This window comes from Echeneis naucrates, chromosome 19 (genome assembly GCF_900963305.1).
Source record: "Echeneis naucrates chromosome 19, fEcheNa1.1, whole genome shotgun sequence".
Classification (NCBI taxonomy): Eukaryota; Metazoa; Chordata; class Actinopteri; order Carangiformes; family Echeneidae; genus Echeneis; species Echeneis naucrates.
The window spans coordinates 9355965-9382692 of NC_042529.1; the positions used below are offsets into that span (position 1 = coordinate 9355965).

The 26728-nt window shown below is 42.4% G+C and overlaps 4 protein-coding genes across 4 annotated transcripts; 1 reads left to right on the forward strand and 3 right to left on the reverse strand.

The window, feature by feature from the left end:
- Nucleotides 1-1245: 1245 nt before the first annotated feature.
- Nucleotides 1246-11614, reverse strand: LOC115059997 (ubiquitin carboxyl-terminal hydrolase 31-like). The gene is made up of 16 exons (XM_029527785.1): nt 11073-11614; nt 7873-8010; nt 7635-7723; nt 6724-6816; nt 6371-6506; nt 5983-6133; nt 5568-5748; nt 5360-5471; nt 5173-5267; nt 4741-4818; nt 4506-4635; nt 3941-4060; nt 3542-3767; nt 3277-3435; nt 3015-3167; nt 1246-2913 (listed from the first exon to the last, which is right to left on the reverse strand). Exons 1-16 carry the CDS (start codon nt 11607-11609, stop codon nt 1382-1384), a joined length of 3930 nt encoding a protein of 1309 aa, XP_029383645.1. The 5' UTR covers nt 11610-11614; the 3' UTR covers nt 1246-1381.
- A 1603-nt stretch (nt 11615-13217) lies between these two features.
- On the reverse strand, nt 13218-19423 carry cog7 (component of oligomeric golgi complex 7). Its single transcript, XM_029527760.1, has 17 exons — nt 18958-19423; nt 18061-18209; nt 17757-17873; nt 17238-17406; nt 17050-17132; nt 16804-16926; nt 16486-16684; nt 16256-16383; nt 16000-16154; nt 15789-15905; nt 15627-15692; nt 15297-15483; nt 15060-15200; nt 14807-14890; nt 14555-14669; nt 14172-14315; nt 13218-13999 (listed from the first exon to the last, which is right to left on the reverse strand). Exons 1-17 carry the CDS (start codon nt 19121-19123, stop codon nt 13833-13835), a joined length of 2310 nt encoding a protein of 769 aa, XP_029383620.1. The 5' UTR covers nt 19124-19423; the 3' UTR covers nt 13218-13832.
- A 647-nt stretch (nt 19424-20070) lies between these two features.
- Nucleotides 20071-20973, forward strand: LOC115060468 (myeloid-associated differentiation marker-like protein 2). Its single transcript, XM_029528393.1, has one exon. The coding sequence runs from the start codon at nt 20071-20073 to the stop codon at nt 20971-20973; it is 903 nt and encodes a 300-aa protein (XP_029384253.1).
- Nucleotides 20974-23091: 2118 nt separating this feature from the next.
- Nucleotides 23092-25925, reverse strand: LOC115060241 (putative protein MSS51 homolog, mitochondrial). The gene is made up of 6 exons (XM_029528115.1): nt 25865-25925; nt 24963-25112; nt 24726-24850; nt 24049-24612; nt 23797-23890; nt 23092-23348 (listed from the first exon to the last, which is right to left on the reverse strand). Exons 1-6 carry the CDS (start codon nt 25879-25881, stop codon nt 23144-23146), a joined length of 1155 nt encoding a protein of 384 aa, XP_029383975.1. The 5' UTR covers nt 25882-25925; the 3' UTR covers nt 23092-23143.
- Nucleotides 25926-26728: the final 803 nt, after the last annotated feature.

Below are 26728 nucleotides of genomic sequence, written 5' to 3' on the forward strand. Positions count from 1 at the left end.
TTTAATAAAGTATGCCTCGACATGCTCTCCGACGCTGGCATTTGGAAAATTATACAGTTAGAAATATATACACGTCCAAGAGTAGCACTTCTACATACTCAATGTGGGCATTAGCAAGAATCTGCTTGCATAGTTAAGTGCATGCATAAGCGATTTATCATGCAACAATTGTCATATACTTCATCTGTTTTTCTCAATCACTGTCAGTGCGTTCAATTTTAAACTAATTGTTGATGTAAGATGTGAGCGAGCTGTGATGTCAAATGAAAGAATTAGACTGACACAAGCACCATAATGCTCTGTGAGCACGTATGGTGTTCAACGAAGGCAAACCCAGCTGTCTGTGTGCGTAGTGGCTTTTTACATTAACCCTGTGTTCGTCTGGGAGGAATGTTTGGAGATGTCTGGCAGTCTGAGGACGTGGAGCCCCATGAGGGACATGGGCACTGCAGGTAAGTGTTGGCATCAGCAGCTGGAGGGCTGGGGTGGTGACGGGGGCGGGGGGGGGGGGGGGTTGCTGTCTGAGGGGTGACAGGTTACTACTGTTAAATGAAACACAAACATTTAAGAACAATTACAAACTAAGGTCTCCAGGCGTTTAACACCAACAACACATGCTTCATTCCTGCACTTCTCCTCAGCCTCGAGATGACAGTCTGATTTTGCAGAAAAATATTTCTTAAAGGCTGTTGCACAATTACTACATCAAGGAGCATATGTAAACAGCAGTTTGGGTTAAATAGGCTAAATTGTGTTTTATTTGAAATTACATTTTCAGTGCTTAATAAATAGTAAAATTGAATTATAAATTTACCAACACCTGCAGGTATACAATTTAGATTAAATACTTCACTATGATTATCTGAGGCACTGATGTTTGCTGTTGACATATGGCTCTCAATATTGAAGGAGAGCTGTACATAAAGGTTTTTGGAAATAATTCAGTGTTTCACTGCATCAGCATGTTAAAAATTGCCAGTAAACTTCCTTTGGTGACTGAGTTTGCTTTATCTCAAAAGTTTTCTTCCACCATTGTATTTGCTTTCCATCTTGTGCAAAGCCACTTTTATCTTCATCCCCTACAGAGATGTATTTATCCCAGCTATGCTACAGACGGAACAAGGCAATAATGTCAATACATGTGCAGTCCATGCTTATTTACAATACAGTATAATATTCCTCAAAATCAATGCAATCCATACAAAGTGCTTCGTTAAAATCCATTCCTAAATATCTATTGAACAATGTGGACAGTAAGTGTCCAGGATGGCAGCTGGTCTTCAGTAACCACTGAAAAGCTACAGGTGTTTGAAAGATGTTTGATGGTTAAAACACCTCAGAGCTGCACTTGAAAGATTGTTACCAGGTCCTCAGAACAACATCACTTGGACCTCTGGCTAGTTTGAGTAGAGTTGATGGGAATTTTTCTCGACTGCATTGTTTTTTTCGCAGGTTCTTTCTTCGGAGGGTCTTTTCCATTTGCGGAGGACTGGCCGGTCGTCTCTCCTCCAGAAGGCTTGGACTTTGTGGAGGGCAGCAGTGAATGCTTGACTGCAGCGGATGCCTTAGCTGAGTCCTTGTCTTTGGTTGTGGTCAAATTAGTCTGACCATCTGATGCTGCATTCTGGGCTTTCCTTTTACCACCATGTGGAGGTTCCTTAGCCACATCACCACCACTATCCTCAAGACTTCCTTTAGGCTCTCCTGACCCCGATTTTGCACTATCGGCTGATTTACGGGTCTCCTTGGGCCTCAGTGCAGTTTTGAAGAAGGACAAACCTTTATCCTCGGTCTTACTGTTCCTATGAGGTCCCTTTGATTGTGGGGCCGCACTTGCAGAGGAAACACCCACGCTGGAGGATCGCAGACTGGCCATAGAGGAGCTACTGCTCGAGTTCTGGGTTGCTGCTTTGTTCTCTGCAGCCCGACCCGGCCTGCCCTCAAGTTTACTGGCAGCACTCGACCTGGAGGGAGGTCCTCCGTGGTTTATCTTTCGCTCGGAAACCGCATTGGCCCGTGAGGATTCACGACTCGTGCTCCTCTCTGCTGCTCTAGTCCTTGCAGAGGCTGAGCTTTTCTCGCCTCCGCCTCTGGGTGATGTCCTTTTTTGAGGATTTGAGCTTTGTAATCCTGGAGAGCCACTCTTATTCTGTTGAGCAGAATCGGGGCGTAATGCGTCTGGGGTTTGAGATGACCCCTTCTTGGAGGGGGTTGCTACTCTGGATGAACCTGCCTTGGTAATTTTTGCAGATCCATCACCTTTTTCCTTGGGGTTTGATGCTGCTGCGGCACTCTTAGTCTGTGTTCGGGATGGTGACTTATCAATAGCAGGAGAAAGAGAGCTGGATGATGTTGAAGAGCTGGCAGGACGCTTCTTGGGACTCCTTTCACTCTCTACTCCAGTCTTTGCTGAGGTCCTTTTGACACCAGCGCTATCTGCAGTCCCAGTTCTTTGCTTCAGCTCTTTTGCAGCTGCCCCATGTCGGGGGGTAATCTGTTCAGCAGCACTGACTAGGTTGTTGTTATCCCCAGCCGGGCTGGAGCTCCTCTGCTCTGCCTGTGCCATGGCCTTGGAGTGAACCTGTTCAATCAGCTTCTTACTGCCAGGATTACTATCCAAAGCTGCAAGGACTGACTTGCCCCCAGACAGTTTGTCTGGCTTAGGTGACCCAATGAAGCAGGAGGATGACAGCTTGATATCAACCACCTCTCCGATCCTCTCCAGAGTTGGGGAGGAGGAGTGGGATTCCAGGGAAAAGCGTGAGGGAGAGTTGGAACGGAACTGGAGCTTAGCAGAGTGGGACCAGGTTGGTTTGGTGCCGTTTTCATTGAGGACCAGCGGACTGGCAATTGAAGATCTCGAGGAGAAGTTTTGCCTTTGCATGCCTCTCACTGCTGGGCGGCTTGATAAGCCTGTATTGCAGAAACATACCCATCAGTATCAGATACCCCCCAAAAAAAATATTCTTATGAAATCATCTGGGAAAATCAACGGCTTGCTCCGGTTCTCTCACCATCATCCTCACTCCGTTCACCAGCAAACTCAGCCGACTCAGAAAGGGAGGCCAAGGAGGTGCGTCTGGAGGAACCAGACGAGGCTTGGCTGGGTGGACGGCTACCCATCAGCCTACTTATCCAGTGCTCACACAAGGATGAACTGGTGGATCCTAAAGACCCAAACAGAGAGTGACTCATCATTTGCAATACATTCCATCGAGAACAACCAAATACAACATATGTAAGGGAGCATACAGCACGACATCAATAATACATTACCTCCCACAGAGCTGTTTGCAGACCAAGAAGGAATTGTGGCACGTCTTTGATAAAACAAGATGTAAGCAGTCTGCTTACAGACCTCATCTTCAGATACGGGATGAACATCACTATCATCAAAGCAATACCACTGTCCATCAATGGAGTTCTTACAGTGAGCTAAAAGACACGATGCAAAAAATGGTATAGATATCTTGTAAACTTTCATAAGTGGAGGTTAAATTCATACTCCAAGCAGAGAGACAGCTGCCATTGGCTCTGGTACCTGTGTAATGTCCCCCTTGCATGGTCCCATGATGGTTGCACACTGCATACAGGTCATAAAGGTAATCTTCTGGATCGCGACCCATCCCATATGGCCGTCTCCATGGTGACCAGTGGGAAGGGAGGCTCCAACTGCTCTGGCTCCTTTTTACCATGTGGGGCGCCATGTCCATACCTGTAAGTGGGAACTTGACCATGTTCTGCATCTTCATCCGTCGATCTCCATCCTGAAGGAAGCGACGCACTCATGGCATTAAATGACAGTTAGGTCTTTTTCAAGCATTTTCTACACATTAATATGGTTCAAACACAATCTCTAATTATTTCCTTCTCATTGTTTTTTATTACTATTTTTTACTTTTAGAAATCTGAACTATGTGGCATGCTTATTTGAGCGTACCTGTCTAAACCGCTTCAAGTGAAGGATGAGGATGTCGGGTAGAGTCCACAGACTGAGCTTGATGCTGCCCTGTTGAAGCTGCTTACAGTGTGGACATCGCCATGCATCATCAGGAGCAAGCTGAAATCAATGTGAAATTATACGTATAACGTACGTATATTATACGTTCTCCTTCATTAAATGTTTACATAGTGTCTGTATTTTGTGTGTAATAACAGGTAAGAATTATTTATGAATTACAAATGAATAATAAAAAGGATATATACTGCCATCTAATGTTTGTAATAACTACTCATCGATGAACATCAACCCCACCCCCATTTTAACATCACCTCTGAGATCAAATTCTTAATATGTTTTGATAAAGTATCTCTAATTGACTTCTCCCTTTCTCCTTTACTCACTGGCACTTAATAACGCTCCATTGTGAAGCTGACAATGTCAATGAATGCAGCAAAGAATGGGGAGAAAAAAAAAACTACAGAAAAGACTTTATTTCATCCACATTTCAGTATCAGTGATATTCTCAACACTATTCCTGACTATATGCCAGCCCTCAGCATACCTGTTCCTCTTTGGTGTAGAGTTGAAAGCACTGAGCAAGTGAGCACGTCTGTGGCTGCAGGTGCTGCTCTTTCACTTGACGCACGCTTTCAGCATCCGGGATGTATTCATCCTCAGTTCTTTTAAACAGGCTGCAGGCACAACATGGCATAAGTCACACAGGGATCACATAGAGCTTCAGTCCTTTTATGGATTTGTTTTCAAATTCAAGTGTGTCTGAGTTCCTGCTCACTTACTAGTCTTTTGTCTCCTTGTCCCATTCAACAACAATCTTCACATGAGGTGGCCCTCCAGGACCGCAAGACTTGTATGCCCTGTGTGAAATTAGATTTAGAAAATGCCACAGGGTATTTCCCAATTTCAACAGCTATCTCATGCAGAATCATAACTCTGTCATAGACTGTTTATAAGAGATATACCGAATAACTGGAAGCTACACCTGAGTAAGAGTCTCACCAGAAGACACTATAACAAATTGTTTAGAAAGTGTGTTTGTCAATGGATCCTGGCTGGTTTTAACACACCCTTGATTCAAAAATGCACATGTAATAAATAAATGTTCTCCCTCCACTACATACATCAAGTGCATTGAACATACTGAAGGGTTTACATAATAACCATTTAGGGGATGAAGTAAGACTCCCCCTCGTGGTGATAAGTGACATTACCTCTCCACAGAGGGATGGCAGAGTGGCTGCTCCTCCTGAGGCAAAAGATATGTGATTCCAACCACTCCTACCACGCGTAAAGTGAAGGGCCCGACCTACATACCATTGCGGAAAGAAAATAATTATATATAACACAAAAAGATGATGAAAAGATGTTAAAAATCCGAGGCATGTTAAGAGTACAAACCTGGACAAAGACCCCAGGGCGCAAAAGATGCTGCATCTTCTCCAGGATCTCTTTCTGAAGTACATCCCACGTCACAGTACGCTCCAAATACAGAATAAACGGATTACCAAACCTGTTAGGAAAAAAATAAATAAATAAAAAAAGTAACAGAAAGGTCTACAGGAATCTAATGATAGAAATTTCTACACATTGTTGGTCATTAAAGTACCTGCGTCCTTGCTGTCCAGCACAGGCCCTGTTACACACCAACAGTACAATCTTCTCGGCCTGCCCACTGTTCTTATTCGGACTCTGAGGTGGTGTTGTTGGTTCTTGTATTTGTGTGGATATCCTGCTGTTATCTGTGCCATACTTCAAGTTGTTCTGGTTGAGATTTGCATGTGGGCTCCCTGAAATGAATGCACAATGTTTCAGATTCCAAACTTTTAAAAGCTGAAAACCATGCACAGCTTTGTAAACTACTCCAAAAAAATCAATCCAACATGCAGTTCACTGAGACTAACAGCTTCCTGAATAAAGCATTTCTCCAATATTAGTCAATTTCAAATCTAATCTCCACTCCTACTGCCTTAACAAGACAAAGAGCTAAACTAATTTCTGGGGGAATACACAGGAAGTTGTACCGCTTCGCTTGGAGCGGATCTGCTCTGGTCTGAACAGCTCAGGTGTCTCGAAGGCAAAGATGGAGTCGCTCTCCTGAATGATCTCAAGGTCTTCATCGTCATCACAGAAGGAGCGATGAAAGCCATCGTAGTACATTTCAGTGAGGACGATCTGAGCAGAGGTAGGAAAGAATGCGAGTTTCATTTAAATTGATTTAACTGATCAGTATTAGTATTAGAGCATAAATGAAGAGACCAAATATCAGAAGTACAAATATCCAGCAGATTCTCTCGTGGCTAACAGGAACCTATCCATCTAGTTGCCCCGGACTAGCACCTATTATCTTTCCTCCTCATTATTTTGATATGTAAATGGTCTAAAAATGGAAAGTGTTAAATGAGGCAGCACCTGTTGGGCAGGGATTTTGGTCTCTTGGGCCACAGCTTGTCTCAGCCTGGACACACAGCCAGAGAGAGGTACCGCCACCCCAACTCTCATGCAGTGGGAGCACTTTCCTTGGTACACCACTGTCACATACAGTGGCCTGCAACACGGAAAGACTTCTGTTGAACAACCACAACTAGACTGCTGTTACAAATATAGATGGCACCTCCTAATTTTAGCTTTATCCTGTCAGATCTTTGATGGTGCTTGACACTCTTTTTAATGCTTGGTTCAGAATGTAACTTGCCTCACTGTATTTTTTGGAATCAGAGACATTTTTATGTCTTATTCTTACATTAGAAACACAGCCACCTTACCGCGTGTGAGGTACTGGGATTGGCAGTGAGATGCAGAGGAAAGGATCAAATGTGTTGCTCTGTTTCTGGCAGTGAGGGCAAGTCAGGGAGGACCTACGCAGAGACACAATGACAATGAAGAATTGCTGTTGGATGCATCATTGTAAATGAATTATTGCAGAAAGTTAGATGAGAACATAGATCACAATCTCCTCTGTGAAGAAACAGTATATAGCAGAGCAGCAAGCTATCCTATGTTAGCATAAGAACTGGAAGCAGCTGTCCAACGGTAAAAGATTTATTTACCTTCTTCACTTCTTTAGCATGAAAAACAACACTCTGGTTTTAGGAGTTAAGACTGAATCAGAAGTCACTGTCCCTTTCTAACATACGTCACATAAGTAATTAAGACTGCAATTTACAAATGAGCCAAACACGATACAATATGATAACAAATTGCTTCAATGCAGTGTTTTCTCCCTTTGGCCATGGCTAGACAAACTGTTTTCCTTTTCCAGTCTTTGTTGAAGCTACGCTAACTGCTTGCTTCAGCCTCATATTTATTATACAGACATGGGAGCACTGAAGGGTTGAAACCAGAGCGCTCATCTACTTCTCAACAAGTGTTATATTACCCAGACTAATGATATGAAAGTAGTGGAAAATATGAATGCAATATGTAGGCTGGTCACAAACATGACTGCCACTGTAAAGATCATAGGTCGGCATTAAAATGTGATAATATTAATACAGGGAGTAGATGAAATAGCCCTCTTTCCATATGAAAAAGAACTTATAAATGAAATGAATTTGCAGACAGTTGTACTTAGATTAGACACAGGGTATTGTGGACGCGGTTTTACCACTTATGAATTTTCTTAGTTGGTTTTCAGATGATTAACATTTGTGTGAAATTGTACATTTGGTATCACCTGTATTGTGCCTGAAACAGCTCCTGTACAAAAGAGCCAGGTGCTGGTAGTGGAGACCCTTCAGGAGGATTTTCTTCTTCTACAGGAGGCTGGAAATACATGACCGACAGTCCACAGTTATTTGGCAAGCAAGCAATATAATGCTTAAGAAAAGAGCAGCAGTCCAGTTGGTTGCATAGTTGACAAAAAAAAGGGGTAACATTAGTCAAAACTTTTCAACATATGTGTTGCTATTTGCCTTCCGGGGAGGTCGGCTGTCAGGGTGGATGATGTGATTGAGGTCCTCGTGAACTCTGTCCAGCAACCAAAGGAGGAATTCCTGGGCATCATGCTGGGAGTTACCTCTGAACTGAAGGGCACTCTTAGACACCACATTCTGCAAAAGAAAACAACAAAATAAACACATGAGGTTTTAGTGCATTGCTCCAAAAACAGTGATGGCTTTGGTATTGCAAGTGAGCTGGCTGATCATAAAATATTCAGTGTGTTTGACCAGGATGACAATAAGCACAATCCTAAAGGGCAGCCGAGGTGGTGGTGATGTTTGACAGGCAGCCATGGAGAAGCTTTTTAAAACCAGGACACAGGCTGGAAATCGACAGCTTAACCTCACCGACAATTAGCCGTAGGAGATGACAACAGTCTGTGCTCTACAAAGCCATCCAGGGTGGCAGCTGTAGAGTCACCTCTACTCACCAGCTATCAAGTGTCACACAAGGTCAAAGGTATGTAGGGGGCCGAGAACCGTGTGCCTACACAGCCTGTCCTATGGGACTGATTTTGAAGGCACTACCAAGGGACAAAGAGCTGGCCTTCCTTCTGTGGATGGACCACAGAGGCTCGCCTTAAGTAAAGGGCTTTTCATGAAACTAGATCTCAGGCTTGCCTTGAGACAATTTTAAGGCAGAAACACAGAGCTAAACACTGTGTTAAGACAAATTTCACTGATACAAAATGTAGAGTGAATATGAATATTTTAACATTTGTATCTCTGTACATCCAATGGATTGTCAGGATGTATGCGACGCATTTAAGGCTAATGTATTCTGTTGCAAGCAATCTAATGGAGAGTAAGTGGGGAAAGAAACAGCAGGGAAAACGTCTCCATTTTATACTTTAGTGGAAAATAAACAATAGCAAGTGTACATTTTCACATACTCACATTTATTTATGTCAAGGTGACATGCGTATTTCATACTCCTGTGTGAAATAAATCTAATGGATTTTGCAGTGTTTACTTGTTGCATTTCCCCTGCCAGTCAAACTATGAACAAAAGGAGACTAGTTTTCTCTTTACTAACGTATGTTTATGGAATTATTTGGTCTTGGGAGTGACTGAATCTCTACACCAACATGAAAACATAGTAACACAGTAATTTAGTTTAGGCTGCTTTCGAGTCTTTGGGATTGTAAACAATGAAAAAAGGTTTTATATTTGATACATTTTAGCATATAAAACATTTCGATCAAGCTATAAGGGTACATTCACATATATGGGGAAAGCTGACGTGCTGCACAAAAATGAAAAGGAAACAGAAAAATACAACTGAGAATATTAGAATAATATAGAAATTCTGGTTTTTATATTTTATTTCGGTACCTTATATTTCACACAGCAACAGTTTGGGAAGAAACTGATCATTCTCCAAATTATTAATTTCAGCAGTTGAAACAGTCATTATGACTTAAAGCAAGTTAAGCAGCACATTAATTAATAAAAGACTAATTGCTTGAAAGTCATAATTTATTAACAGTACAGTAAAGAAGCCCTTAAGAACCTCTTCAAAAACCGATCATTGTATCAAACATGATGCTCAGTTCAAGCTGATTTTATGTCAGATCTATTTAATCACATTATGAAATTAATTTTCCCCATCCATCGTCATATCTCCTAATCATCTTTGTGTGGTAATTTGGTGGAAACGACAATATAATCCTCAAACCGATTTCTTTGGAGAGAAAATGGATTCTGACACTCAGTGGATGATTCCCAATACTTCGGATGTCTCCCTAAGTGCTCTCAGTTCAGTCTCTGTGGTCTGAGGCAAGAGGCACAAAACTGTCACATGTGCATCCTGAGCAGGAAAGTACATGGACCACAGAAATCCAATTAGCAGCATTTGAGTGATGTATAAATTGAGGAGTAAAGCACTTTCAAACCATCTAAATATCAGATTTTTTGAACTATTTCAGAGAATCTCAGTAAAATATGTACCATATTCTTCCACAAACATACAAATAAAGCTACTGAAATAAGTACTTGGATGTTCTTTGGAAATCCCAGATTATCTAAAATCGAATTCTAAATTTAAATATTCCTCTTCACAGTACCTGAAATCCCAAACCCTATTTAATCTCTCTACACAGTTAAATATATTGAAGGCCTTTCACTCCGAAGAGAATAATCTATATCCAATCAGACAGCTTGCGCTCTGGCTGGCAACCAACACAAAAAAATGGACAGAAATAGTGTGACTCTAAAAAACAGCCCTGTTCAATTTAGTTCCCCTCCATCGTGCATTTGAACTTCTGAAAGAAGAAAATAGCTTATCAGACAGGAAAATGGCACACAAAAAAATCCCTGTCGTCAGAAACAGACTTTTGGGATTTTGACAGTACTGGGATACAGGTTTAAAGGCAAAACATTGAGAACTAAAATAATAATAATAATAATAATAATAATAATAATAATAATAATAATAATAATAATAATAATTAGGCTGGGGCAGAAATTAAGAAAAGAAAAAGATTGTTCTCACAGCTCAAAGGCTCAACAATTAGCTGAACAGCTCAGAGAACCTTTTAAAGAAAAGACATTTTACTCTGACATCACCTCTCCCATTATGATTCATTATCCTATGAGGATGAAGAATTTAACCACAAACACAATCACAGCTGTGAACTTTGCTCTGACTCCTGTAGCTGTAAAAACTGGCACTTGCCAAAAGACAGGAACTACCTTGTTTTTATCTAAAATATGAAATTCAATGATTGTTCCTGTTGACAATCTCACTAAGGCTGCTACACAATCAATGCATCTGACCCTATGTGCAACTACTCTGACAAAATGAACAGCAGAATATTAAGGAGACACAAATTCAAATGGTGACAAGTACAGGGCCAAAGTATATGCATTTGCTCCAGTCAGTATTGTCAGAAATGGAGTCTGCAAAATAGTCAATGAAATGCCTGACCCTAACCTGAGACCTGAGACTGAGGTGTCCACTCATGTCTTTGTCTTTACTATGATGATTTTTCCTCCCTGATCAGAGGAGGATAAAAACTGGCCTCAATCTTTTTGCTACAAATAAAAATCAATAAATGTGAGAAGGTGAAGTTTGTGACTGTGTTCAAACTGATGTACCTGCATGGACCTCTTTTGGACTCTCAGTGTTTTTAGCACCAGGTGAAGACCAGGAGCTGAGATCTGACTCTTACCTTGAAGTCTCTGCTGTGCTGAGGTGTGTACTCAAAGGTCCAGAGAGCCCGGACCAGGCCGGACAGCTGCTCCGTCACCTCCCCGGCCTCATCCTGCTGCTGGATCCCCTTCTTGGGCTCCAGCACCCCGTTGGTCTTGGCCTTCTCGTTGGTGCCGGTCGTGTCTCCTCCCTTGAACTGCTCCAGAGCCAGGTACTCGGCGAAGAGCTCCGTGTTGCTGAGGCACTGTAAGATAGCGTTCATGAAGCAGGTGTTTCCGTGGTTCTTGAGTCCGGCGACACCCGGCACCTTGTCCCCGAAGGGAAACCCCCCGCAGTCGCTGTCGTCGGACGGGACAGACCCCCCGGTGGTGGTCGGGATCAGAGCCGCTTCGTCCTTCTTGTCCTCGGCGGCCTGTTCGTCGGTGCCGAAGTGAGACAGAGTGGACAGAGTCCGGAGAACTCTGTTCATGAAGCTGCCCACGGAGCGGACCGAGCTCCTCCGGAACAGCCTCTTGCTGAAGGATTTCTTCTCCTTGTTGCTGACAACTTTGGACATGATGACTCCGACGGCTTTCCCCGCTTTCTAAATCCTTAAAGATCCCCCTCCTCCTCTCTCTGGCTTCATTCAGAGCATCGCTCCATCACTTTCTTCTGCCTGGCCATATTTCACACGAACACCTCAGGGGATCACATCACATGGAGGTGGGACCGAAGGACACACTGCGTCGGATTGCATAAACAGGCTCCGCGGAGAGCCGCTACCTCCGGGGTGAAGACCTGGGGGAGTCCCGCAGCAGCCCGCGGCCATCACCTCCGCAGCTGTGGCATCGTTTGGACAGAAACACCGGGGCGCTGTGGTGGACTGTCAGCGGACACAATGTCTGTCAGACAGCTTCACCGTCAGGACGGAGACGCGCGGAATTCCTCATCATTTATTGAACATCCCGCAGCTCCACCCTTCAGAAGGGATTTCTTCACCTCGGGTCCTCAGATCCTCGCCGGTGGTGCCAACTGGTCGGTGGCGTGGTGTTTTTTTGTTGTTGTTGTTGTTTATTTTTCTACCCCGTGGATGTTTTCCCTAAACGATCTCCACATCCAGCGCGCTCGCAGCAGCTCCACCGCACCGAGGATCCCCCCGACCGGAGCGGCGCAGCCCGCCGCGGAGCATCTTCTAGAGAGCCAGATGTGAAAGGTGGACGGTCCGGTCTCCCCATCCGAAAGTTTCCCGATAGTTGTCTTTGTCTCGGGGCGCCTTAATTGCCATCCCGGGTAGGATTCACGGCTAGGCCGCTGCTGCCGTCTCCATCCTCCTCTGTGGGCACGGACACTGCAGGCAGGGCGGTGACGGCTGACGTCAGGCCCAAACACTGGTCCATGTTGGAGCAGAGCAGGACGGAGGCATCCATCCATCCCCTCTCTGGACAGCACGGACACTGCTAAGAGATTATTTACAGAAAATAGAAACTCGTGATCAATTATTACATTGATCATGGGCTCCATTAGTTCAAGTGACTGTGATTAAAAATAGTCAAAAATGTATGAGCAACTAAATGTATTTAAATTGTCATTCAAAATGGTCGATTTTACAGTGGTGTATTTTTATATTTTCATATTATTATTAAAATGTAAGATAGTGAGGGGGACATTTTAATATGAGTTATAATGTAGCTTCCACATAAGTAGCAAAAAAAAGTACAATTTTTAACTTTGACATTTGTGTTGTGTACCTCTGCTTTGGAAATAAAGTAATGATATAAAGACACATAAAAGTTCCACAGAATTCATGGTGATGTTTTGATGGACAGACAGTCCAAACCAAATCTTCACATTCGAGAATTTCTTCAAAAATGATTCAAACAATGATCAAAATTCCAGCAGTGAATTAAAAAAACAGCACACAAAAAAAGAGATGCCATTTCTCTCAGTGAAGAATCTTAGCTTTGTCCCCGACTGTGACAAACATGCCAATTTCCATGGCTTGAGGGTGCAAATACATTTAACATCAGGTAAGAGCATAAAAAGCTGAAGTTAGAAACTGGAAAGTGGGTACTGGACACACAATCTCTGTTTGACAAGCTAAAAAAAAAAAAAATCATTCATTCATTCATTAATCCACATCAGTTACCTTACCAAGTCAATCCACTCATATATTTTGTCTTGTCATTCAAAATAGCTTCAAAATGTGCAACATCAGTGTGTTGGTGTAAATGTTTCGTCTATAAAACGTATCCAGTGCCTATTACAACAAGAGAGATGGCGAGAGAGAGACTTCCACCTTTAACATTGAAGTCAACTGTTAAATATGAGGCTCAGTGCATAAAAAACAATAGAAGTCATTTGAGAAATATTACTGGAATATAATTTATTATTAGAGATGAATGGTATCAGTTACATAGATTTAAATGCTCTCCCAGATCCCCTGCTGTATATTTTGTCACTTCCTCAGGTACTTCTGCAGTTTAGAAATGTAGAGATTAAAGATGTAGTGTCAAGACACTCGTACTTTTTGGCTTGACTTGAAGGCATTATCACAGATGAGACATCACTTAAAGTTACATTTAATTCAGCGCTAATCAGTATAAAAAAGTCTGAGCCACCCTGATTTCAATCTGTTAACATTCCCATAGTTCCTGCACCTATTTGGACAGGACTATAAACCTAAAATTCTGTCACCACAAACAAATCTGCAACTGGCACAAATATCACTGAGTCCCCAGTGCTGAGCACCACCTCATGAGATCCACTGTGGCTACAGAGTCCTTCTCCCTCTCCCTTACTGTTAGTAGTCAATGGTCCGGAGGGCAGCGATGGTGGAGGCCAGTCGGCGGGGCATCAGTTTGGCTGTTTGTCTGTAATTTTCTGGCTTGGCCCTCAGCAGGGTGACAATTTGCTGCAAGGTGCGAGAGGGCTGAAGGCCCAAAGCATCCATCACATTGCTCAGATAGTCTGTGGAAAAGAATCAGAAATCATCACTCAAAGTGATTGAACATTAATTTAGTGAACAGCCATTTCATTTCATCGCTTTTTCCCTCCATGACAATTAATAATCACCACATCATCACATGACATGAAGTAACAAGTAACACTTTGTATTGCATGATGGTTATGGATATTATACCAATATCTGTGGCTAGCTGTTTTGTGGAATGGGTGCTTAGTTGAGGGATGAGCAGGATGGCGTCACAGTAGGTCTGCATGGTGGCCCGAGCAATGGAGCCCAGCCAGTAGTCTGCAGTGTTGTCCAGCTCAGGAAGGTCGTCACCTGAAACAGATAGAAAGGGATGTTTCAGTAAGCTGACGGGGTGTAAAGGAAATGTCTGTCCCTGTGTTAAAGTAGTAAGAAAAATAATAAAATAACATAAAATACATAAAATAAAAAAATAAAATAATAGTGCAGAGAAATAGTGCTTCAGAGATGAAATGCAAGAGACAGTGAAAGAGAAAACAGACATCATGTGGAGAGATAGATGGAGAGGAGAATCAGGACTGATGGTCAGCAACCTTGCTCTGGAGGGAAAGGCAGCTTCCCAGCGTGTAAGGCCATTTCTAGTGCTGGGTCCTCCTGGGTCACAAATGGCTCCAGGTGGAGTGGAAGAGACATCAGGTACTGCCCGATCTGGAAGGGGAAAACAAAAAACATGATTTGATAAATATGGTATTGTTCAGTACTGCAAAATTTTAATTGTATCAAGTCTGATGTAGGAATTATTAGATAAAATTTCTGGGATGATATCTAGATCACCCCTCACTGACATTTGTGATGTATTCCTGTGGTGACAGGCTGAAAGTTGGTAGGTCCTCTGTGTAGCTCTCTCCGAATCCACGTGCCTCTTGACTCTGATCATAAAGAAGGAGCAAATGAAGCAGGATGACGTAGGATTAAAATAGATACTACACTTAGATGCACACTCTCACAGACAATTCGAAAGCTCTTAGCTCTCATGCACCTAAATCACATCTATCAGTATTTGAAATCAAATAACCTAGAAATCCGACACTTAATTACCTCCATCTTGGAGACGAGGCAGAGCTGGTGTTTGATCTGCAGGAAGACAGAATCGAAAGCCAGCTGGTTGGCCTGCTGGTTGAGTCTGGTCAGAGCTGCTCTGGGCTCAGCTAATAGGCTGGAGTTACCTGTGCCCTTCTCCTTCAAGACAAGGGGTGAGAAATGCATAAAACAGCAGTGAGTCTCTGGTTAAAGAGTTGGCTTGCCTCAGAGGAAATCAGCAGGCTTACAACATACCTTTAATGAGAAAAGGACCTCCATTAAGCTGTTATACTCGGCTACATTGCCTCTCTGAAGGTAGTTATATTCCTGCCATGGGTTCTTGGTGTTGCTCTTTCTCTCTGTGGAGCTGGCCTCCTGGATGCCTGCCAGACTGCGGGGGCTGTAAGACTCTGACAGGTACTTACCTGCTGTACCCAGGATCCTATAGAGTGAGAGGGAAAGATTACAAAATTATGTGAACAATTCTTCAAATCCTTATGGTGTACAATAATTATTCTGTGCACATAACAGTTTAAGATCAGGGATAAGTAGAGTATAGATATGGAATATTCAAGCTTTTCTCACTTGTTTGACAGCTGCTGCTCAAATTCTCCACATTGTCTGAGTAACTCTCCACAAGTGGCAATAATCCTGCAAGAACACGACAGGGACAAATGACTAACATCTTGCATGTTGTGATACTCAAATCACCTGGCATTCTGGTGTGAAATGAAAACAAGAATTAACCTGACTGAGTTCTGAAAAGCTGTCCAGTCCTCCTGGAAAACAGATGAACTTGGCATATCCTCCAGTTTACACTTCTTCCTGATTGACTGCAGTGTTATGGAGAAGTCAGACACATACCTACAAAACAATGTCAGCATAGATAAATTAAGGTCCATGTTGCTAAAAAAAAAAAATCTGACAAAATATTCTCTGAAGCGTAAAGGATCCTTACTTGGTAAAAAGAGCTTTGAGAGCTTTAAGGAGGCCACACACAGCCAGACCGTCAGTCAGTTTGACACAACGGTCCACAGCAGCAGTAGCTAAGCCAAACAACTTCCCAACAGAGTGGCTCAACTCTTCAACACAATCAATTACTTCCCCATGTTCCTAAAAAGAGCAATGAACATGTTCAAGAACAACTGAGTAAGCAAAATAAATCTATTGTCTTATGTGTTTATATGAGTATGTATGTGTGCCGGTTGGGTTACCAAGGGTACAGCACTGATCTGGATGAGGAGGTGAGCTTCCTCCAGATCTTCATACTGTAGCTGATAAGTTTTATAGGGGTCGTAAAGCGCACAGACCAGCTCGTTCACCTTCAGCAGGTTATTCTCACCTGGTGGAGGAGCACAGACAGAACATCAGGAGCCAGCTCACCAGAACCTTCAATCAACAGTTACTCCGCTTTGGAGTAACTGTTCATTGGCATTGCACAGACCCAGGTGTGGCAGCATGGCAGTCTCCAGGTTGTCACCAAATGTTGACAGAGTTTGATGGAGTTCCAGCAGGGTGTCAAGCTGCTGCTCTTGGGCCGTCCGTTCTATGGCTGTGTTGAGACACACAGCGATGGATGGCACCATGGCCCCAAAAGTCTGGATCAGCAGCACGGTCACCACTTCATATGGGTTCTTAAACACCTGTTGGGTGTTACCAGGTGTTAGGTGAGGTTTGGTATTGGACTTTTTATGATCATTTCAAACATTGTTTGTGTTGATGATGAAGCACAAATGTCTACCAGTACTTTAGTGTCTCTGACCTGGCTGCTCCACTGGAGCTGAGCGTGCCACGTGGAGAGCAACGTATCATAGAATTCAGATAGCTGCTGATTCAGACTGAGCTCACTCTGAGAGAGATCCTGCCACATGCTCACCAGCTGGCCCTAAAGAGGAAAAAAAAAACAACCTAATATTCATTGGTCCTCCAGGGAAAGGGCAAAATTATTTTGTGATGGCTTCTTTATGAATTAGTGATGAAAGTCATGGAGATGCTTTGTCACGCCCACCTTGTGACATTTGTAGTAATAAGCTAGGAGCTGTGGCATTCTGTCTATCTCTGTGAAGACTTTCACAAACAACTTGGCTTGGTCTGCAGGGTGAAAATATATAGTATACTTAGTGTACACTGATGGTGGACTTCACTGAACAACAAAATGTGAAATTTAAGGCATAAAAGCACTTGGCACACATTTACCTATAGACATGGAATTAAAGGTTGCTACTATCTGTGGACTGGCCAAGGCCTCCAGTCTGTTTTTCAAAGCCTCCAAGTGGACACATTTTTCAGAGTAGTCTGGTGTGTCCACCAGCATGGCCAGGCTGTTCTGCATGCTGGTCAGCTTGGAGGAGATAACTGCAAGGTCCTGGAAGAATAAAGAAGCATAGTGAAGTTTAATATCAAAAATATTATTGTCATATTTATTGTCAATGCTTTAACACTCTTCAAGTATGAAACAATTAAGATTTTGATGCCTTCTTCTGCCGAAAAAAGAATATATTCATAATAACTGCGCTGGAATGGGATTTGAATCCAAAAAATCCACAATTTAAATTTATATATCTATATTTAGTTTATTTATATGCAGTTACATTGCATCATTTCCATTTTGAAAACATTTATATAGACAGGGAGTAGCTGCTACATGGATCAGTTCAGCAAGTTCAACCAAAACTCAACATGTCAAAGTCATGTGGGAATTTCTTTTATTCATACCTGAGTTTTGAAAGTCTCCTCAATGTCTGCACTGAGTGTGCTCCATTTGTCTGCTTCCTGCAGAGCCTCAGCTGCCAGCTGCATGCGGCTTTTGACCTGATCAATCTCTACTAGGACCTGGTGGAACGGACACACAGGATATACAAGTCATCCCAAATAAATAGCTTGCTAGCTCCCCTGTACTCTTTGTGAAACACAGGTTTTGATTATTATACCACTAAAAAAAGAGAAATATAATTTCAATCATTTCAGAAACATAGCTCCATTATCTTAACAATCAACAATTAAACAACAATTCACACACCTGCATAGACTGCACAGTGTCCTGCTCAAATTTCTTGATGTCCTCTTTGACCAGAATCATTTGATCTTTGAGGAAGGAAGCCTCCTGTTTCACAGCTTCCACATCTCGCAGCACTCTGGGCATATTCTGGAGGGCCTGAGTACTGCTCTCTACAAACAGAGACACAGCAGTTTTTCAGTTACAGGCAAAAATAACAACTAAGTCACAACTCATAGAAAAACAGTAGATTATAGTTGGTACCAACAGAAACTGAAGTCATTACTTTCAGTTTTTCTGTGATGATGAGTTTAGGAAAAAGAAATTAAACCAACTTACTATTGCAGCTTCTACAGAGTGGTATGGTTTCTTTGGTGTGTTGATTATGGTTACACAATACATAACTGTTATCTTGACTTCAAGTAGTAAAGTCTGGTCTTTATTGTCATGTTTTAGGTAAAAAAAAAAATATGCATATTTACAGCTTCTCAAGCACTGACAACTAAGTGTGTTTTAGACAATGCACACTTAGTTGTCAGTTTATTAGGTGCACATAGTTTTAGACTAATTCAGTCCAAAGCAGTGCTACAATAAAATCTTGCCTTACAGCATTCAAGATAAATCGTTGATTCAGCTGATCCACTCCCTTGAATTGACTGTGAGTAAGCTAAATAACAGACATGCCTCGTTGCATACTGCAATGCCATTAACCAGTTGTGTAGCCTGCATGCACTAATCCAACTGAACAAACCCAAACAGAGACAACATTTAGGGAATGCACAGCTGCTGGGTTGATCACACATTAAGAAGCTTTATAATATCTAATCTATCCCCCATTACAGCCGAGTGGAAGACAACAATATTGAGAGAGGCGGGGGCCCAAAAGGACATGGTGTGGTGTGCCAACGCAGCTGAACTGACCCTCAATCGCATTGTTGACCTCCTGGATGAACAGCTGGAGCTTCATGACCAGTGTGGCTGCGTGGGAGTCCGCTTTTCCCGGCGCGTCCTTCTGCACCACCTTGAAGGCGCCATTGACCCAGTCCTTCACATCAAAGTCATCATCCAGGAATTTAGAGAAATCCATCAGGCCTTTATTGTCCTCCACCGGGACAAAAAAGGGCCGTATTTAGTCTAATTCAGCTGCTGCAGTCTGTGTCATCGACCCATGGCTAACGTTAGCCTAGCTAATTCTTCCCAAACAATGGCTTCGAGACGAATATAAAATAAATAGCCCAAGAAAATGAAATTATCATGACAACTAAATAAAGTTCCAACAAGGCGACGGCTTCCTCCAGAGTTGTTTTTAGGTGTCTACGGTTTTAAAAGGAGAAAAATGCAGACATAATTCTCTGTGCTTGCTTTGATAGTGTTACTCTAACTGACACTTGACAACAACTTCCTGCTTGTGCTTTCTATTTAACTTCCCCTCAGAAACAAGAGCCAGCTCGACATCTTGACCTGCCTTTTAAACTTTTATAAACACAATATCAGAGAGCGTTGCGCGGACAAAATGTCACAGTTTGTGCGTTTCAACTTTAACTTTTACTCAATTGGCCGACAAAAAGAAACAAGATTACAAGCAGCTCGGATATGTGTCACACAGAAATTCTTCCGTTCAGGAAAAGTCGCTGGTGCAGTTTCTCCCGGTGGCCACTCGTGACATTGCAGCAAAAACTGATGGGAGTAGCATCATTAAGCAGTCTGAATGAGCCACATAATTCAGATGGAACCTGGAAGTCAGGACTGTTTCCAGTATAAAAAAAAGCTTGTGTAGGACTGAAAGTGTGCCAGTTTTTGGCCAAATTAAGGTTCTCTTCGCCCTGCTCATTGTTTCTTGTGCAGTCAGACATTTTTGCCTACACAAAGTTCATTTTATAACAATTATGCAAACCAAAAAGATAATAAAGGTTTATCAGCAAAGTGGTGTTGAAAGGCAGCTAACCAAACAATCCTCCTCCAGTTTCTTGCAGCCACCCAGGAGGACAAACTTCAGCAGCCGATCAGCTCTTTCTCCTCAGTTTGCTCAAAGAGATGGGAGTCATTGATAATATTAAAGACACCATATCTAAGGCAGTGTTTACGCCTTCTACTCTGATGTCTGGACGTGGTGGACTCCACATGACCCAGATCATTTTATCCCTGGTCACCTTTCTCCTGGCTGCCTTCAGAGGAGGGAGCAGCCACACTTACTGGAACTATGCCATGTTCACCTGGGCTTTCTGCCCCATCATGACCCTCATCATCACCATCATTGAGATGTTCAAGCTAGATATCATACTTGATATGGTTTGCATGGACTGGTCTGACTTCACAACAGGGATGGCCATGTCCTCGGCACTCATGACTGTCTCTGTTGCAATTTTCTATGCCAACTTCTACGTCTGCCTGAAATTTGCATGTCTGTATGGATGGATCGTGAGTATATTCGCTTTCTTATGTGGCTTGGTCTACACCTTAGAAGTGGTGAAGGACAAAATACTGGAAAAGAAGAAAGGAAGCTACCTGGCTGCTCTGCCTGGATTCATGAAAGTGTTGGAGGCCTTCGTGAGCTGCATGATTTTCATATCACTGACTGGTTACAGAGAGAGACCTGTTCTAATCATGTGTGTCATAGCATATATCATCCCTTTCCCCATCCTCCCTCTCATCATTGCCACCAACATCCTCAAAAAGCTGAAGAAATGTTTGCCTTTTAACCTGGACAGGTTTGTGTTTATATTCCTGGTGATCTCTGTTGTGCTGTACATCTTCACTGCTATCATGTGGCCCATTTTTATGTTCAGGAACAACCCTCGTCCCAGCGACTGCCCACCCAGCTTCTGTATCTGGGCCATTCAGTTTATGGTTGCATTCTTCACATATGTGAATCTCATTTTTTTTACACTGGACCTCATTTTTACTTTGCTTGGTATCTGTGGCTTTAGACAGACATAACATCATGGTGACTTTCCTATGGTCCTTTAAAGCCATCCAGAGAAGTAGATAAAAAAAAATCAAATGATATATTTATTTATTTAAATGTTCAACATATCACCCTATTGCATTCAATGAAAACAATGTGTGAATAATGGCTTTAAAGCCGTGCTTGGTTGGTAAAAAGTGTCATTTCTAGACTAAAGTCACATGATCTCACTTTCCGCATTTGGCCAAATGTAACTGGTGGTACACAGACTCCAGTGGAGCAGAAGCCGCACTGTCACCGTGCACCAATCACTGATTTAGGCTTTCAAATCTATTTCTTATCACACTCAAAACCCCAAACCTAAAAAGAAATTCACATTTTGTGATGCCTCATGTGTTACTCTGTAAAATAAAATGTTTAATTTGATTTCACTGCAGAAAGTGGTGCAACTGTCAAACCGATACTGTAACTCATAATCAGTAAATGTTAGAAAAGATTTTTAAGCAGTGAATATTTTCTGTATCATCTACAAAAGATGGAGTAAATGAATCTATTTTTAAGCATATTAGAGAATTATTCTTACTCATTGATCATAGATTTTGCAACTAAATACATGACTGAGTTGAAAAGCAGTCCCGTTACTACACAGGCATTCAAAGGCAGTGACCAACTGCTGAGCTTTGAATCCAAGGAAATGTGGAAATAACATATGGTCCGAATGTAACAACAGGACTGCAGGAGCAACTGAACTGAATTGGGGACCATTCAAGACCTGTGCAGGCATTGTATGCCTCCTGGAAATAATGTTCAGTGCTCTCACTCTGTGGATTGTTTTCTTCAGAGGCCGGATGGTGAGTCCATTGGGCATATGGTGTGAGTTTGTCTGGACTTTCTGCATTATTCTGCCCTTAGTCCTGATTGTGATGGAGGCCAAAATGTGACACGTCCTCCTCGCTGCTTTCCTCCCTGACTGGGTTGACCTGACCTGTGGGCTGGCAGTGTGTGGTGATGATCATTTCAGCCACGTTTTCGTCTGCATCTCCTGCACTGGCAGCATCCTGTGCTTCATCTTCTCTGTGGTCGCCACAGTTGTCTTTCTGATTGATGCTGTGATGCAAATAATTAAGTGTCCAAGTGGCTACCTCCACACAGTTCTCCACACAGCCGAGGCTTTCATAGCTTGTTTTGTTCTCACTGCTCCCCCTGACCACTTTGTAAATGGTGAATGGTTCCATCATTTTTTACCAATGGTATGCAGTGTCATTGTTTTTTGCTGTTTGCCTCGTGGTCACTGTGGTCATCATAGCTCTCAACCTGCTCAAGCTACTGCAGTCCTTCCATTTGGCCTCAATAAGATGAAGTTTTTGTTCAACATTGTGGCAGTGCTGCTGTACGTGCTCGCTCTCATACTTTGCTTTGCCTTTGGTTAAGAACGCTATAGATACAACCCTTACATCTGTGACCCTTGCCCCCACACAGACATCAACACTGTTTCGTTTGGAGCCATTGTCAACCTTGTCCTGCACATTGTAGACTTGCTTTTTTCCTATCTCAGTGCAAACATTATTCCCTTGCAATGTATGGTTTTATATGTGGAAGTTGATCTTTTCTATTTGAAAAAATGTTTGACAGCAGCTGTACATGGGACCATTGTGTAATACACCAATGATGGAAACAATTAAATCGTGAAGGCTAAAATCAAACTTAATGTTGGTATTGTTTGGTGTTTTATCTTTAAAGAAGTGTTCAAGTCAGAAGCTGGCATTATATGATTACAGGATTAAGTAAAGAACATTTGTATGTGCAGTGAATGTGCAATAAGTTTCAATAGGAGGACTGTGTGGTTGTGTGACTGACATTTTATTGGTTCTACAAAGTTTTATTGCCTCACAACAATGGGTCAGAAACAATAAATTCAAACCTCACAACTCTGGCAGTTGCATGAGATGAAACTGAGATAGTAAATGCAAATGTCAGAGTCAACACTTCGAACTGACTGCTACTTCAAACATGATGTCTTGGGATGTTGGGAGGAAACCAGAATACTAACTGCTACTTAACAAAGTTAAATGGCAGAATTTTTAGAAATAATAAATATGTAACATGGTATTTTTTATAGAATAAATATTTCACCATTTGTAAAGCATTATTAGATTACAAGAAAAAACAGATTTATAAAAAACAATATTGTATAGTCCTCCTTTAGGCCTCGTCTGGTTCTTCGAACTCCACAGTCTCCAGTAGACCCTGAAAACAGAAGTAGTGGGAGTTACAGTAGACAGGAGGTTTGTTGGGACATGAGCCCACCACCTCTGGTTTCTGGGAGGAAAAGGGGTTTGCTCCACTTCCCTTCATGTCCATCTCCAACTCCAACAGGATCTGCAGGGAGTAAGTCATCTCGCCCTCACTGTGGATAAACGACAAAAGGCGTCAGTAGCTGTGCACCCTTAGTAATGAGAGGGTGGTGATGCAGAGTGAGGCTGGACAGCAAAGGTGCCACATTCACCAGACAAGCCTTTGTGCAGCATATACTATAATGCAAATGATATGTGTGAGTGTGCCAATTTGTATGCTATTCACAGTTCAATCAAATGAAGGGTTTGTGGCTTGAGAAGACAGGACAATTTAAAAATACATTCATCACAGATTTTTGATTTTTAAACATCTATAGTACAGCACAGCACAAACACAGTCATATGAAGTGCTTTAAGGTGATTTTACTCATAAATCCTAAAAATATTCACTTTATCAAAAAGCTGTACTACTACTGTAATTTTTATTATTAGGTGACTCATATTACTCTGTTCCAAGGTCTTCAGCTGTGTGTAGATGACAACTGAGTCACTAAGACTCACTTGAGAGCAGTGAAAAGTGAAGGAATCTCATAATCCCTTAGGAGCAGAAGTGTGGGAAGCCAGCCATCATCCAGGCCCTGACTGGCATCAAAGCCTTGATAACAGAAAGGAAAGTCAAAAGAGCTCAGGGTGAATATAAATCCAGCTGAGGCTTTTCAACACTCAGTCCTGAAGTCAGTAAATGGTTGTTTCCTCCTCACACAAAATGTTACATTTCATTGCATAAGACTCAGTTTGATTGCATCTCCTCACCAGGATGAAATCCAACCACCAGGTCTGGCTTGGCTGCTTCCTCTTTCTCCACCAGATCCTCCCAGAACTGATGGTAGAGGCCCTTGTAAGCGCTGATGTAGACCTTCTGTTTGGGGCCAAAAGCTGTGAGAGGAGGCCTCACAATGGGGCCGTCCACCACCTCTGGCCCGACCATGACTACCTCTATGCCCTGGTGTCCGGGGAACATGTGGTTCAGCTCATCATAGTCAGTGAGTCTGGCCCCCAGCGTCTCACTCTGGCCAGCCCCCACCAGGTGAATGGTGAGAGGTTTTGAATGAGGATTAAGGCCAAACAACCTCATCCCCCAAGCAATGGTCAGAGGCCTGGAGAAGAACTCACTGCAGACCCGCCACAGCGACTGCCTCAGGTCATTGTCATCAGGCCGCGGCCGGCCAGCGTTGGTCCACAGGTCTTTCATGTTTGTCCCATTTAAGATGGGATTGACACGAGCTGTGAGATCGTCCTGCATCGTGAGCCAGTCGTCCCAGCCTTTAACCTCTGACTGGGCTTTGGACCATTTATCCGTTGGGAATGGAAGATCTCCTGGCGAAGTAAATAAATAATGCGAAATTAGCCCAGCCATTTAATAGCAGTACAGACTATTCACGAGGCTCAGTACCTGTCTCTCTTGTTTACTGTTTGTGTGGAGCTTTTACCTTTGAACACAAGCCACTCCACAACTCTGTCAATGGCAGCTTGACGAAGTTGTGAGCAGAACATTTTGTGCTTGGGCCAGTCGCCCTTCTGGCAGTCTTTACAGCAGTAATACACATTTAGACATCTGTGCAAACAGGAGGGGAAAACAGTAAGAGCTCTAATGACTCAAACTTCAAACATCAAACTTTGATGACAAAATAACTTGGAGGCAGAGGTGTGCTTGATGAAATTTTTACCGAGCACAACGCTTCAGGCTCTGTGGGTTTGAAAGTTGATTTGGCCGCTTCTCACAATATGCACAGACTTTGAAAGATTCCTCCATCTTCTCGAACATCTCTTTTTGGGACCGAAAGGCCATGGCTTTGGTCTTGGTCTCTGGGACCGCTCTGGAGACATTAAAACAGAAAAAATATAAATATAGGGAAAGCAGAAATCATTAGTTGCACAGCCAAAAGTCATGACAATAAAGGAACGTAATACATATCATATGTGTTCATATATGTGAATGGTATTGTCATATATGTCACAATAAAGGGGATATATATACAAACTTTAGATATAACGCATTTATATACGTGATATGGCAAGCCGTTTGTAGGAAACAACTTATATATATTATAAAGTTTATCAAATATAATGGAATGAGGTTTGAGTTTATATGCACACATATTTATAAATTGAAATTGAATATATAATACAATATGAACAGCACTGAATACCATTCTTGGAACCGGAAGTCCAAGTATCCAACTTTTTAAACTAAGTGTGTTCTCACAACTGTTGAGGCCTACACTTTTCTATTCTTAGCCTGGGACATGCGCTGCATTGTGGGGAGGGGAGGGGTTGAAAGGGCAGATTCATGGTAAGTTTTAATAGAAAAAATAAAACAGAAAGAGCAGCAGGGAGCACAGGTAATGAAACAGTCTGTGGTGGCATGCTAGTATCTCAAAATGCCATTCAAATGTCATGCTGTCACTGTTAACAAGCGCCAGGCGCCTCTGTTGTGCCTGCATGGCTTCAGACATGCGTGGCTTTTATGGAGTCATGAGGTGGTAAATATAAATTTAGAAATGTTCTGCTCCTAAATCAAAGTGCAGGGTAAAAGGAAGTGCCAATGAAGAGGGTAAAACCTGCTTACCTCTCTGATTCTGTCATTTCTGGGGCTCAGACAGGCTTGTCTGTTTCTTCCTCTGCTGTTCGTTCTGGTTTGTTATCTGAGCAGTTGGGTGCTGCTGCTGCCAGATATAGCCCCTGTGCTCTTCCTTCCAGAAAGCTCTGACAACTCTGGACCATTCCTGAGTGTTCAAGAGCTGGACTCATGTTGACCATTACAAAATTTACATTTCTATCTATGCGTAGACATTTTTATGGCAAGCAAGCAAAGTAAAAAAAAAAAAAAAAAAAACGAGGCCTTGTTTAGGGCATGATTCACATCATTACTGCTCTTCATTAGAAAATGAGTTGTGTAGAGATTATTTTAATGCCAGGACATAGCTGGTGACCACTGCTGTTTTACTGTCTGCATTCTTACTACGTTCAGCCACAAGAGGTCAGCATCACATTATTTCACCAGAAATTGCTTCTGGTGAAATAGCACAACAAATGCATGCAGACAAGAGATGTCATAATTTTTGATGATGATGATCGTTATTAATTATTTCCACAAGGGACTCCAACAATATTATGCTTGTTCAACATTTGCAAAGCCAAATTATTTTAATTAGCCCCGTTATTACAACCAAATTGAAGTATTTGACATATTTACGGGCTTGTAACATGATTATGAACGGATTAATGGGGTAGTAAAATATTTATCTGATCAGAAGCTCTACGTTTGTGTATTTGCTTCCATAATGTAGGTGACAGAGCAGTTTTGTGTGTTTTTATAGCTAAAGAGGTAAAATGCTATACACTAATTTGCCAGGGAATACAATATACGTCAAAGGGCAGGAATTAATGACGCATATAACACTCAGCTTTGATAATCCCTTACCAAATCAGG

Excerpts from the sequence above, each read along its gene's own strand:
- LOC115060241 (XM_029528115.1), bottom strand. Across the intron at positions 24,851-24,962 it reads AGCCTGAAGCGTTGTGCTCG|ATGTCTAAATGTGTATTACT; the intron begins GTAAAAATTTCA and ends CTGTTTGCACAG. Across the intron at positions 23,891-24,048 it reads GGTGGTTGGATTTCATCCTG|GCTTTGATGCCAGTCAGGGC; the intron begins GTGAGGAGATGC and ends TCTGTTATCAAG.
- cog7 (XM_029527760.1), bottom strand. The coding sequence starts at position 19,123 with ATGGATTTCTCTAAATTCCTGGATGATGACTTTGATGTGAAGGACTGG. Across the intron at positions 16,927-17,049 it reads ATTACTACAAATGTCACAAG|GGCCAGCTGGTGAGCATGTG; the intron begins GTGGGCGTGACA and ends TTTCCTCTTTAG. Across the intron at positions 15,693-15,788 it reads GCTTTTCAGAACTCAGTCAG|GATTATTGCCACTTGTGGAG; the intron begins GTTAATTCTTGT and ends GTGTTCTTGCAG.
- LOC115060468 (XM_029528393.1), top strand. The coding sequence starts at position 20,071 with ATGGGAGTCATTGATAATATTAAAGACACCATATCTAAGGCAGTGTTT.
- LOC115059997 (XM_029527785.1), bottom strand. The coding sequence starts at position 11,609 with ATGTCCAAAGTTGTCAGCAACAAGGAGAAGAAATCCTTCAGCAAGAGG. Across the intron at positions 5,749-5,982 it reads GATCCGCTCCAAGCGAAGCG|GGAGCCCACATGCAAATCTC; the intron begins GTACAACTTCCT and ends CATTCATTTCAG. Across the intron at positions 4,061-4,505 it reads TCTACACCAAAGAGGAACAG|CTTGCTCCTGATGATGCATG; the intron begins GTATGCTGAGGG and ends CATTGATTTCAG.